This window comes from Magnolia sinica, chromosome 18 (assembly GCF_029962835.1).
Source record: "Magnolia sinica isolate HGM2019 chromosome 18, MsV1, whole genome shotgun sequence".
Classification (NCBI taxonomy): Eukaryota; Viridiplantae; Streptophyta; class Magnoliopsida; order Magnoliales; family Magnoliaceae; genus Magnolia; species Magnolia sinica.
This window is the reverse complement of record NC_080590.1, coordinates 33,355,318-33,366,897: the sequence shown is the minus strand read 5'-3', so window position 1 is coordinate 33,366,897 and position 11,580 is coordinate 33,355,318. Positions and strand designations below refer to the sequence as shown.

Below are 11,580 nucleotides of genomic sequence, written 5' to 3'. Positions count from 1 at the left end.
TTTCATCACAGTGTCTACGATTTTACATGGTGTTGGACGCTAAATCACTGTGTAAATTCCTCTTACCCAATCAGGTGTTAAAAGTTAATAAAAAGACCCAAACTCCCATGGAACCATTAGAATATGAAACTTACTATCAATAAAGTCATGATTCCAAAAGCAGATTAATTTAACTATCCTTACCTGTGATTGGTGGACACTTTTTAGTTGACTCAGTTGATACCTTTTAATCTCAACCGTCCAACCAATAGTCAGACAAAGTAAATCTTATTTTTGGGGTTCATAACACATCTAAATTGGGAGCTTTAGAAAGTATAACTGGATTTACTTGGATACCAAGCAAGCAGTTCTAAGTAAATTTATAAATACGGTGTATCAACCATCGCACTCTGCGAGAGTATGAAATTCATGCATGTACATGAAAATGGCGGCGAAAGAGTAACCCTTCATCACGTCACATCGATACGTGATATTTCGTGCTCATGCACTAAGAAGCTGTACACTTGGCAATTGCATATGTATCATTCAGATAAAACCATCTGATTATTGGGTCAGAAGATCATCAAACTGATGATCTGATTTCCAATCGACGGCTTGTAATGGATGGTTCACCAGAAAATTCAGCGATCCAAATTCAGCCACTAAATATCTGCTAATCAGTAGTTAGAATGGACCAATAGATTCAAGATGGCCTATCTAATCTGGCTCCAGTGATGTAGACGGTTTGATAATACTTAAATGTATGTACAAGTTTTAAGTGTATGCGTATAAACTATCTTGCTCTTCCAGAGTATGAAATAACTTCCCTGGACACTTTCGGTATTTCGTCGGCTTTGCGTACGTTCAACCGACTTTAGCATTGTCGGCGTCGTCTTTTTGAATTGAAATTCCGAGCTGGCAGAAATTCTCAATCTTTCGGTTGGTTTGTCTTTCTCTCGTTCAGAATCTCTTCTGCAACCAGGTATCTGTTTCATCAGAAATGCGAATAAAAGTGACTTTATTGATCTCTTGATCTCCGTTTCTTTGGTTTTTTTTCTTTTTTTTCTTCAGAAGAACAGGTTAGTATTTTTATTTTTTATTTTGGATTGACTATTTTAATTTGGTTTTTACCAGTTAGGCTGCTTCTTTTTGTTCATGGTTTTATTATTATTATTATTATTGGGTGTATTGTGGTTTTTGATCGATTCGGCGAATTGGGTTTCTCTTGTTTTGATTTTCGAATGGACTATTTTAATTTGATTTTTAGCAGTTGGGCTGCTTCTTTGTGTTTGTTCATGATTTTTACCTGATTTTGTTTGATTGGGTTCTGTTTGTAGTATTTGATCGATTCGGGGAAGTGGGTTTCTTTGTTTTGGATTTTGAGTGGATTATTTAAATTTGATTTTTACCAGTTGGGCTGTTGCTTTGTGTTTGTTCATGATTTTTTATCTGATTCGGTTTGATCTGGGTCGGTTTTTTTTTTTTTTTTTAAATTTTAATTTTTGATCGATACAGCGAAGTGCGTCTCTCTCTCTCTCTCTCTCTCTCTCTCTCTCTCTCTCTCTCTTTCCAGGAACGGTGAGTTTATGAGAAGAACTGGATGGTTTGAATTGCTGAATGTTTTGATCTCATTTTATTCAACTGGGTTCTGTTTTGGGGTTGCTTTTGGTAAATTTAGTTGAAGAGTAAGTTTAACAGAAGAAGAGGATATTTTGAATTGCTGAATGGATTTGATCTGATGTTCTTTGTTCAACTGGTATCTTTCTTGCGGTTTTTTTTAATTGTTTCTGTGAAGTGGGTTTCTTTCTTTGTTTGTAATTTGGTTTTTTAAGAAGACGGGCAGTTGTAATTGCTAAATATTGTGATCTGATTTTATTCCTTTGGGGGCTTGTTTGGGTTTTTTGATTGTTCCAGCTAAGCGGGTCTGTTCCTTTGGAATTTTTTGAACGGAAGGTTTATAAGATGAAATCGACAATTCAAATTGCTGAATTTTTTTTCCATTGAATTCCCAATTGAATTCTGTTTTAGATTTTTTATTTGTAGTTTTGAAATGGCTTTGTGTTAAACTGAACGAATCGAATTCCCAATTGGGTTCTGAATTTTTACCAGTTGGGTTGCTTCTTTGTGTTTGATCTGATTAAAATATTCAACAGCTTTTAATTTGACTTTTACCAGTTTAAAATTTTAGGAATGGTTTAAACTGTTGAATATTTTAATCAGATTCTGTTAAAATTGCTTCTACTTTTAGGTTTTTTTTTTCCCGATGCAGAATGGGCTTCTTTGTTTTTTTGTTTTTTTGTTTTGTTTTTTCTCTTTTCTTGTCAAAGGGAAGGTATATCTGTAGAAGAGGACAGTGGAAATTGCTGATTTTTTTGATCTGATTTTGTTGTGTTAGGCTTGTGACTGTTCCTGAGGAATGGGGTCCTTTGCTTGTTTGGATCTTTGTTGTCAGTTAGGTTTATGAAGAGATGTGAATAGTCTGAAGTGCTGAGTGTTTTGACCTGAGTTTGTGCTTTGAGATGCAATTTTCTGTTCTTTTTGTTTGTTTGCTGAAATGGATTTCTTTGATTTGTTAGAATTCTTTAGAAAGTTGAGTCTATCAGAATTGGGTAGTATAGATGCTGAATATTTTGATGAATTGGGGTCTGTGTGTCTTTGTTCGGAGAAATGGGTTTCTTTGTGTTTTTTTTTTTTTTTTGGGGGTCCAAATTCATAAAGAAGTTAGCTTTATTAGAAGAAGAGGACAGTTTAATTTTTGTATTTCCCATTTTCTTTTGCAGAATGTGCTGATTTTATTTATTTCTATTGGGGTCTTGATTGTGTTTTGATTGTTTGGTCTCTTTGTTAATTCAAAGTTTGTTGAGGATAAGTTCTATTTTAAGTTGGACCTGTCTTAGGCGCTTGGGGGTAGACGACTGAAAGTGGGTTCATCTCATTTTAGCTGATTGTAATGATCTTATTTTAGTTAATCATAATTATGTATCAGAGATCATGATCTCTAATACATAATTCCATTTTAGTTAATCATCATTATGTCTTGGAGATCATGATCTCTAATACATAATTATGATTAAACAAAATGAGATGAACCCATTTTCAGGCATCTGCAAACAAGCCCTTGGCTTTTCTGCAAAATGGGTTTCTTTGTTTCTTCAGAATTTTGTTTGGAGTTATCTTTTTCAGAAGAAGAGGGTACTTTTAAATCTACCACTGTTTTCTTCCTTCTGTGGTTACTTTACTAGTTACTCAATCAGTCCTGTTTTAGGGTTTTCAATACTTTTTATAATATGCGTTTATTTTTTCAGTTCAAACCTTTTTGATCAGGTTTATCCGATGCAAAGTGCAATTCTATTCTTTCATTTAAAAGAAAGCATGCAACTATTCTTTCTTTCCAATTATCATTCTTTTGATTTTCTCTCTTTCTTTTTTCCTTTCTTGTTGTGTGTATTTGGGTTATTGATTTTGGCTTCTCCATATCTGCAGTGTAAATTCTAGCTCAGATTCCCAAGTTCACTTGTGTGGAAAGACTGGGATTTTGTTCCTGGATAGGAGTTACATGTGTATCTTGTTTCTCCATTTCAAGTGTTTTCTCAAACTCTGAAGTAATTCTTCTGGGGCATGGCTTCGAAAAGGACTTCGCTCAGAGTTCGGAGGGATCATCATGGGTTATCATCTGTTTTGGCTTCTGCTGTTCTTGAATGGTTGTTGATGTTTCTGTTATTCCTTGATGCTCTATTCTCGTACTTGGTGACAAAATTCGCTAGTTTCTTCGAATTGGAAACCCCATGTCTGTTATGCTCAAGGCTTGATCATATTATTGGTGGTGAAAAGCCAGGATTTTATAGGGATCTAATCTGTCGTGCTCATAAATTGGAGATCTCATCTTTCGCTTATTGTCATGCTCATGAGAAACTTGCAAATACCCATGGTATGTGTGAAGGTTGCCTCTTTTCATTTGCCACAGAGAAGAAATCCAACTCTGAGGCATACAGATCATTGGTAGGTAAGTTGGGCCCGGATCTCGAATGTTTTGCTGGTGATGACGGTAACATGCATCTTACCATGCCTGAAATTGGAGATGGAGATGGATTGCCGATTCGACTTGATGGAGAGGACCTGGTAAAGGATCCTTTACTCAAGGATCCTCTACTTGGTTCAGCAGGTACAAGGCACTGTTCATGTTGCGATGTGCCATTGAGGAGTAATAGATGTACCAATCTATTGGTTCGGATCAAATCTATCGGCGACGAGGTTGCTGAACTTGATGGTCCTATATCAGGTGCAATGGGACATCATTCTTCAATCCATCGTGATGGCTTGAAGAGGAGAAGGGAAAAATCATCTGGGTCCGCAATGGTATCTGATCTTGGGAACCACAGTTTCGATCCCTGGTCACGTATTGGATACACAGAGGTCAAGATTACGTCGGATTCTGAATCCGAAGTCCATATTGGATACACAGAAGTCAAGATTACATCGGATTCTGAATCTGAAGTCCTCATCTTGGATGACGATGATGGAAGTGAACTGGGTTGTGAAAATCATGACCTCAAGGATGAATTCTTAGCCCGATGTCTGAAACCGGAGTCTGGCAGTGTTGATGCGGACATTTTACCTGAGACTCTATCCACTGATTCAGCCCAAGAGAAGCTCATCCATCAAGCTCCAGTGCCTGAGCCTTCAGTGCCCGTCCCTCATGAGCAACTACATGTAGTTGAGCCTTCACTGCCAGTCCCTCATGAGCAACTACATGTAGTTGGGCCTCATGAGGCATCTGCTGTTGTCGGCAGCATTGATTCAGATGTTTTACTGAAGAATCTGACCACAAGTTTGACCCAAGAAGAGCTCATCCATCAATCTCAGGTGCCCGAGCCTTCACTACCATTTCCTCATGAGCAGCTTCATGTAGGTGAGCCTCATGAGGTTTCATCTTTAGCACCTGTTGTTGATGCCAGGCATGGTTTGGAGGAGCTTAACTGGGACCCAGTTGATGATCAGAGCAATCCTCCTGCCACATCTCGTGAACTACCCTCATCAGCTACCTTGACAGAAGCTCCGGTTGGAGTATCTGAAGATAAATGTGTGTGAATCTTTCTGCGATGTTCTGTTATTTTAGATATTTTATGATGTTTGATTGAAAGAAACAGCTTCTTTTTGTTTGACCCAGTAATGTACATACATGGCCCACTTCTCAGTAAAGTAAGCTGTTGGTTCGGTGGGCTCTGATAAGGTTGGGCTGTGCTATCTCCTCTATCAGATTATGGTGGCTATCCGATGACAATGGACATTTTAATGGTTTGGATTATCGGACTGGGCAGTTTTTTGGATACCTCCCATCTACCATGGGCCTGGCCCACAATGTGAAGAGTTGGATCACCAATAGGTGTGGCCCACACTGATAGCTTGTTGGGTGAACTAAATGCTCAATCAAACAATGTATATTTCCTCGTTATTGTAACTTTATGCAATGATGTCAAATTATTTGACCATTTTATTTTATGATGGTTTCTTGCAGTGGATGTTACAGAAGCTGGTGATGTGGTACATGCTTCTATCACCGAGAGTGCAGAAATCGTCAAGCTGGAAGGTGGGTTAGCTTCAATTGAATCACAATTGAAAACTGAGCAGACCATCAATGAGCTTGGTCTGCTGATGCCCAATTGTATGGATCTAAATGATGCATACAAGCTGGCTGTGGGTAACAAGGGAAGTCTGCCATCTGGTGCCTTCACAGAAATACCGACCAGGAAGGATTCCTCTAGAGTCCATGAAGATTTTAAGATATTGCTATCACAGATATCAGCTGCCCGCGGGTTCGACCTCTTGTGGAGTGATATGAGTCCCCGAGTGCATGTACATGGTGATGATTCTAAAAGCTCTGATGCTTCTAGCTCTATTGGACTGCAGATACTTCAGAAGAGGCTCTCAAGAAATGAGTCTGGTTTTGAGTCATTGGATGGAAGCATTGTCAGTGAAATTGAAGGAGAAAGTGCAGTCGATAGGATGAAGCGACAGATCGAGTTGGACCGCAAGTCCATGAGCGCTTTGTACAAAGAACTGGAGGAAGAAAGAAATGCCTCTGCCATTGCTGTGAATCAAGCAATGGCTATGATTAATAAATTGCAGGAGGAGAAAGCCACAATGCAAATGGAGGCATTGCAGTACCAAAGAATGATGGAAGAGCAAGCGGAGTATGACCAAGAAGCAATCCAAACGTTAAATGAACTCCTTATTCAAAGAGAGAAAGAAATACATGATTTGGAAGAAGAGTTTGAAAATTATAGGAGAAGGTTTGAAAATGAACCAGTGGGGGAGAAAATATTGGGATTGGCGAATGATTTGAGTGGTGGAGACATCATAACCGAATCCTCTTATTTGCATTCTAATGTCAATTGTGATGAAAATAACACCCATTTTCCTGTAAGGAGATCTGATGGTGATGGTAAACTCGGCGTTCTAAAGGATTCATTGCTAGATTTTGAAGATGAAAAGCTGTATATTTCAAAGTGTCTGAAAATGTTGGAGAAGAAGCTTCACTTGTTTTCTAATAATGGGATATATACTGATAAATGTAAACTTGATGCTAATGGGGATGGCATTGCTGATACAAAATGTGAGGATTTTATTTTTCGGGAATTTACCGAAGAAAGAGGCTTTCAAGATGATGTAGCCGGAAATGGCGGATTTGTTCGAGAAGATGCACTTGGAGGAAGTGATGGAGAACAGATTCATTTGAATGAGAGAGAGGACTTTTCAGCGCAAAATGATTCATCTCTGTTTGGGGGAGGTGCTCATGCAAAAGTAAGGTGGGACACTCAGTTAATCACCAAAGAAAATTGCAGTGAAAATTTATTGCGTGCTAATTTTGATCACGACAGACCGCAGAGTTCTGTGGCCTCGGGAGGGACTGATTTAGTTTCTCTTGGAGATGAAGTTTCACACCTCAAGGAGAGGTTGGAGACCCTCGAGGCAGATCGGAGCTTTCTTGAGCACACTATGAATTCACTTGGACATGGAAATGAAGGGGTGCAATTTGTTCGGGAGATAGCCATTCACCTACGAGATTTACGGAAGATTGGAATAGGAAGAAGAGAGCAAGCTGTTGCTTGAGCCTTTGCTCATGTCATCTCAAAGGTAATTTTTCTAAAGAAAAAAACCATTATTGTTATAATAATTGTATAGATTCTCCTGAGAAAGCTGCAACTCCTGTTTGGGTGTTTGTTTTTGAAATTCTACAACTTGTCATCAGTTTATCTTTTTGTTTAAATGCATGATCGGAAAGAAGTACATGCTTGCATGTTTTATTGCAGAACTGCTCTTTATTGTTTATCGTGTTAAATGAATTACAATTGTATGCAAAATTCAAGTTACCTGTCTTACGAAATTTTAAATTTTTTGAAAGCTTTTCTTGCACGATGATTAGTTACAAAATTCAGCCATTTTTTAAGATCTCGAAAGAAGATTCCTCCCTAGATAGTTTTTGAATCACTGAATTATTATATAGTTCACAAATTATTCAATAATCATGGACAAGCAATGAATTATTTAGCAATTGAAGAAGGAGAACTCAAAAGTGGTCTTCTATCTCTTTTTTTTGGTGGTCTAATTTTTCTTGAATAAATCCCGGAGTTTGTCCGACGTTTCAAGCTTTTCCCAAAATATTCACAAATTGCAGATAATTTCCTTACTAGAATTTTCCTAGTTCTGAACTTAGAATTATGTCACACTGTTTTCACATCTTCTTAAGTGATTGAAATGCTTCTCCTTTACACTGATGATTCTGGATTTCAAAAGCATTTCTTTTGTTAAGGTTGCTCCATTGATTTAGAGGAGATACAAAAGATCCTCCTCACATATAGTTTCAAAAAGAACAAGTTGGAGATTTGAGGAAGACTGGTTGCAGGTTATCTGGGTGAGTAGTCTGAAGGAATCATTGCTTAGGGAATTAAAAATAAAAATAAAAATAAAATCAAGCGCTCAACCTCTCTAATGGAATAATTTATCTAGACTGAAATGTGGTATTTCCACAGAGCACTAAATAGCTGCAACTCATCCACGCTCCACGTGGTATATATGCATGCTTATCCAAACTGTCAAAATTTCTGGTTCCATTTTATTGGAGTGTAGGCTGAAAATCAGACTGATTGGATGGTTAAAAAGAAAATTGTCAGGTTGTAATTCAACAAGAAGAGCTTGTCTCAGTTTGTCACCTGTATCTGTCCATGAGGTCTGGGGCTATTAAAGGGTGGTACTGCTGCACCCATATCCGGACCAGCCTAGTGGAGTCAGGCTATCAGGTTGGGTCTGGGTACCATATTTGAAGTACTGGACCCAAATCCAATCAGGGCTCTAGGATATTAATTATACTAATATACTTATAGATCAATATGAATATATTCCCCACGTACCTGATTCTATTTTTAAATGTCTAAAATGATGGAGCTGAATCCACCCGACTTTTAAACAGGTCTGGTTTTAGGACTCAGATCCATTTAAAATGGGTCATGTAATCTGGAAGTGCGCATGCATGGCAAGTGTACCATGGATGAGCTGTCACAATTTATCGCAGGGTCCAACATTGGAGTTGATCTGCTGTAGCGTAGAAGTTGAGGTATGAGATCACAATCATGTTTCTAAGTATTGGCTAGGTGGGAAAAACTTTGCGTCCAAATATTGGATGGCTATGAGCTCCCAATCTAAGGAATCTTTGGGGGCATGGTCTATCCACATTGGGGCCCATTGGATCAATGCCCCTGGGATCACTAAGAAATGGGGGCCCTCGTCCGCTCTCTAGGCTCTAGGATATTGTGCACGTGCTCCACTCCAGCTTCATATAATCTCCTAGCATGAAATCAAACAACTCCATCTTACTGTCTGATTAGCTTTCTGCTTCTATGCTGAGATTTAACATTTGAGAACTCTCTGCATTACACAACCATAGCTTTGTAGGTTCTTCTGTGATACCTTGGTCATCCAGTGCTACAAGGTGGTATCGGGTCTGAAGGTTAATATTGCCAATAGCGAGATGTTGTCCGAATGTCCTAGGAAGAGGTCAATTGGATGGCAGTGGTGTTTAAACTCAGCGCGGGAACTTTTCCGTCCACATACCTATGCGTTTGTGTAGGGAAACCGGCAAAACACTTATTAGATAAGGTAGTGGAGAGGGTCAAGCGTTAAGTTGGCAAGAGGGAAGTGTTGGTACTTGTCTCTAGGTGGTGACCAACTCTCATTAAAGCAGTATTGTCGAACATGCCTTGATGCTTCATATCCTTATCCAGGTGCCCAAAGTTGGTCTTATGTAGGCTGGAGAAGTTGAGATGCAACTTCTTATGGGATGCTACGGAATGAAAAGAAGTTCCATCTGATGAGATGGGAGGAAGTTTTGCAAACCTTATGGGTGGTGGGAGAGCTGGTACTAGGGATTTAGAGAAGATGAATCTTGCCTTAACGGGAAAGTGAGGGTTGGGATAGAAGAGGGGTCTTTACAAAGGGAGGTAATAGCGAGTATGGGTGCCAGGTTGGTGGGTGGTGGGTTAGAGAGTCCTCGCCTTACAAAGCATCAGGAATTTGGAAGCCTATCAAGCTTGATGGACAAGTTCAGCGAGGGAATATGCTTTGATATTGGCAATGGGGAAAGGACATGGTTTTGGGAAGATGTATGGATAGGGGAAACTCCCCTAAAAATTGAAATTCCATCAGTTGGCGAATCTCACCTTGGATAGGGATATCCTTGTCACTAGATGTTACTCCTGGTGCAGTGGGGTAATGTCATGTTCTGTCCCATGTTGCAAGAATTTGCTTGATGTAGAAGTGGGGGAGTTAGTGAGGTTAGAATGCTATTTTCTAAGTTGCTCGCTGGTGGAGGCTCGCGATATGATGGCATGGAAAATGGACAAGTCTTGTCGATTCTCTATCTGCTCCTACAAGATACTTCTATCTTCGTTGGCAGGTGAGGAGATGTGTTCAGACAGCTAGGCTATGGTCTTATGGTGCTCCCCCCAAAGTAGCAGCTTTTGCTTGTCTTGTTGGGAAAAAAGAGTCCTTACCATTGACAACCTCCAAAAAGGTTAATGGCGATTCCCAACATGCGTGTTCTGTGCATGGCTTAGGGGGAGACGATCGATCGTCTCTTTGTGCTCTAACCGTTCACCTGGAAAATATGAAAAAGCTTCCATGTTTCGTTTGAGGTAACATTGGTGTTGCTGGGGTCAATAGGAGACCTGTTAATGGCATGGCATGGCATGGACTCATGCTTGGAAAGAAAGAAGAGCTCCTGGAGATTGGTTTTGCTGGCTGGCCTGGCCTATGGGCAATTTGGGAGGAAAGAAGCGATATATGCTTCTGGAATCTTTGTGGACTGGAGGGGGTGGTCTCCAACAAAGTGAAGCCTATTGTAGTTGAATTGGCCTCTTCTTTAAAGGATTTGGAGGATTGTAATTTTTCCTTTCTTTTGGGGCTGTACTCCTTTTGGGTTGTTTATTCTTTGTGCCAACTTGGCGCTAGCTAATAAAATTCTGTTATCTTTCAAAAAAAAAAAAAAAAAAAAAAAAAACTTCTGTGATTCAACTATCTAAAAACAATATAAAATTTCTCTTTGATCCTTATTTCCTTAGCATGTGAACTGACATTGTAGATTGGTTATTTCAGGTGAGGCCTACCAAGACTGAAATGATCAAACATGACTGGGGAGAGAGCAAAGTTGTTGTTACCCCCTCAAACTCAACAGCCAAAGTTGAAGATCCAAATAAGGGTCTATTGTACAGTATTATAGGATAGGCTGCTCCAAATAATGCGTGTATCGAGATTGGTTTTTTTCGGGTTTGTTTTCTTTTCTTTTCTTTCATTTGGTTTTTTTTTTCCTGGTGTGTTTTACCGTCTTTTGCTTTGTTTTTTTTTTTTTTAACCTGCAGTGCTTGTAAGAGTCTGGAGAGTTGATTTTTGTGATTGATCTTGAGCATTTGAGTGATTGAAATTGTATAATTGGTGATTTTTGTATGTAGCATTCATAATTATTTGTCGGGTTGTAAAGGTCAGGTTCAAGTGGGCCCATTTGATGATTTTTTGTAAAATTCAACAGATTCATATTCACTTTGTTAGAAGTGATTATATGCAATGAAGTGTGCTTATAAGGATGAACCATCCATGGGTCTTTCAGAAATTATGAAAATCTTACCCTTATGGTTTGACACCATCGCTGTAATGCTTGATTTTTGTAAACCATGAATTGCTTTTATTTCTCATTGAAAACACTCTCTTTGCCATTGTAGTTTCTCTTTCCTCAAACGTTAGAACAAAAATTTGTTAAGGAAAAGGTAGAGGCCAAAATATACAAAAAGAAAAAGAAAAAGGGAAGGAATAGTTCCTTGGTTCAAAACTGTTCTCACTAAATGGTCATGTTGATCACTAAATATGGAAATTTAACCATCCATTTGCAAACCGCTAATGACATTGATGCATGGAAGAGCAAGAAACAAAAAATGAGAAAGATCACCTGCTTCAAGTAGGCAAAACCTTGAATTCAGAAAGTTATTTTTGTATCCACAAGATAAAAGAGAAATTTAAAATTTTATTATTCAATGATCTCCAGAGTTCCTGAGTACA

General features: G+C 38.8%; 1 protein-coding gene across 3 annotated transcripts; it reads left to right on the top strand.

Annotated features, from left to right (window-relative positions):
• Window positions 1-826: 826 nt before the first annotated feature.
• On the top strand, window positions 827-11,165 carry LOC131234055 (myosin-binding protein 1-like). Of its 3 annotated transcripts, none has more exons than XM_058231030.1 (4): window positions 827-961; window positions 3,463-5,059; window positions 5,495-7,113; window positions 10,627-11,165. In XM_058231030.1, exons 2-3 carry the CDS (start codon window positions 3,598-3,600, stop codon window positions 7,087-7,089), a joined length of 3,057 nt encoding a protein of 1,018 aa, XP_058087013.1. In that variant the 5' UTR covers window positions 827-961; window positions 3,463-3,597; the 3' UTR covers window positions 7,090-7,113; window positions 10,627-11,165. The 3 variants fall into 3 exon arrangements, with proteins under 3 accessions (XP_058087013.1, XP_058087014.1, XP_058087012.1); XM_058231031.1 differs by lacking the exon at window positions 10,627-11,165 and adding an exon at window positions 8,929-10,620 and having other exon boundaries at window positions 842-1,058; XM_058231029.1 differs by having other exon boundaries at window positions 844-1,058.
• The last annotated feature ends 415 nt before the right edge of the window (window positions 11,166-11,580 follow it).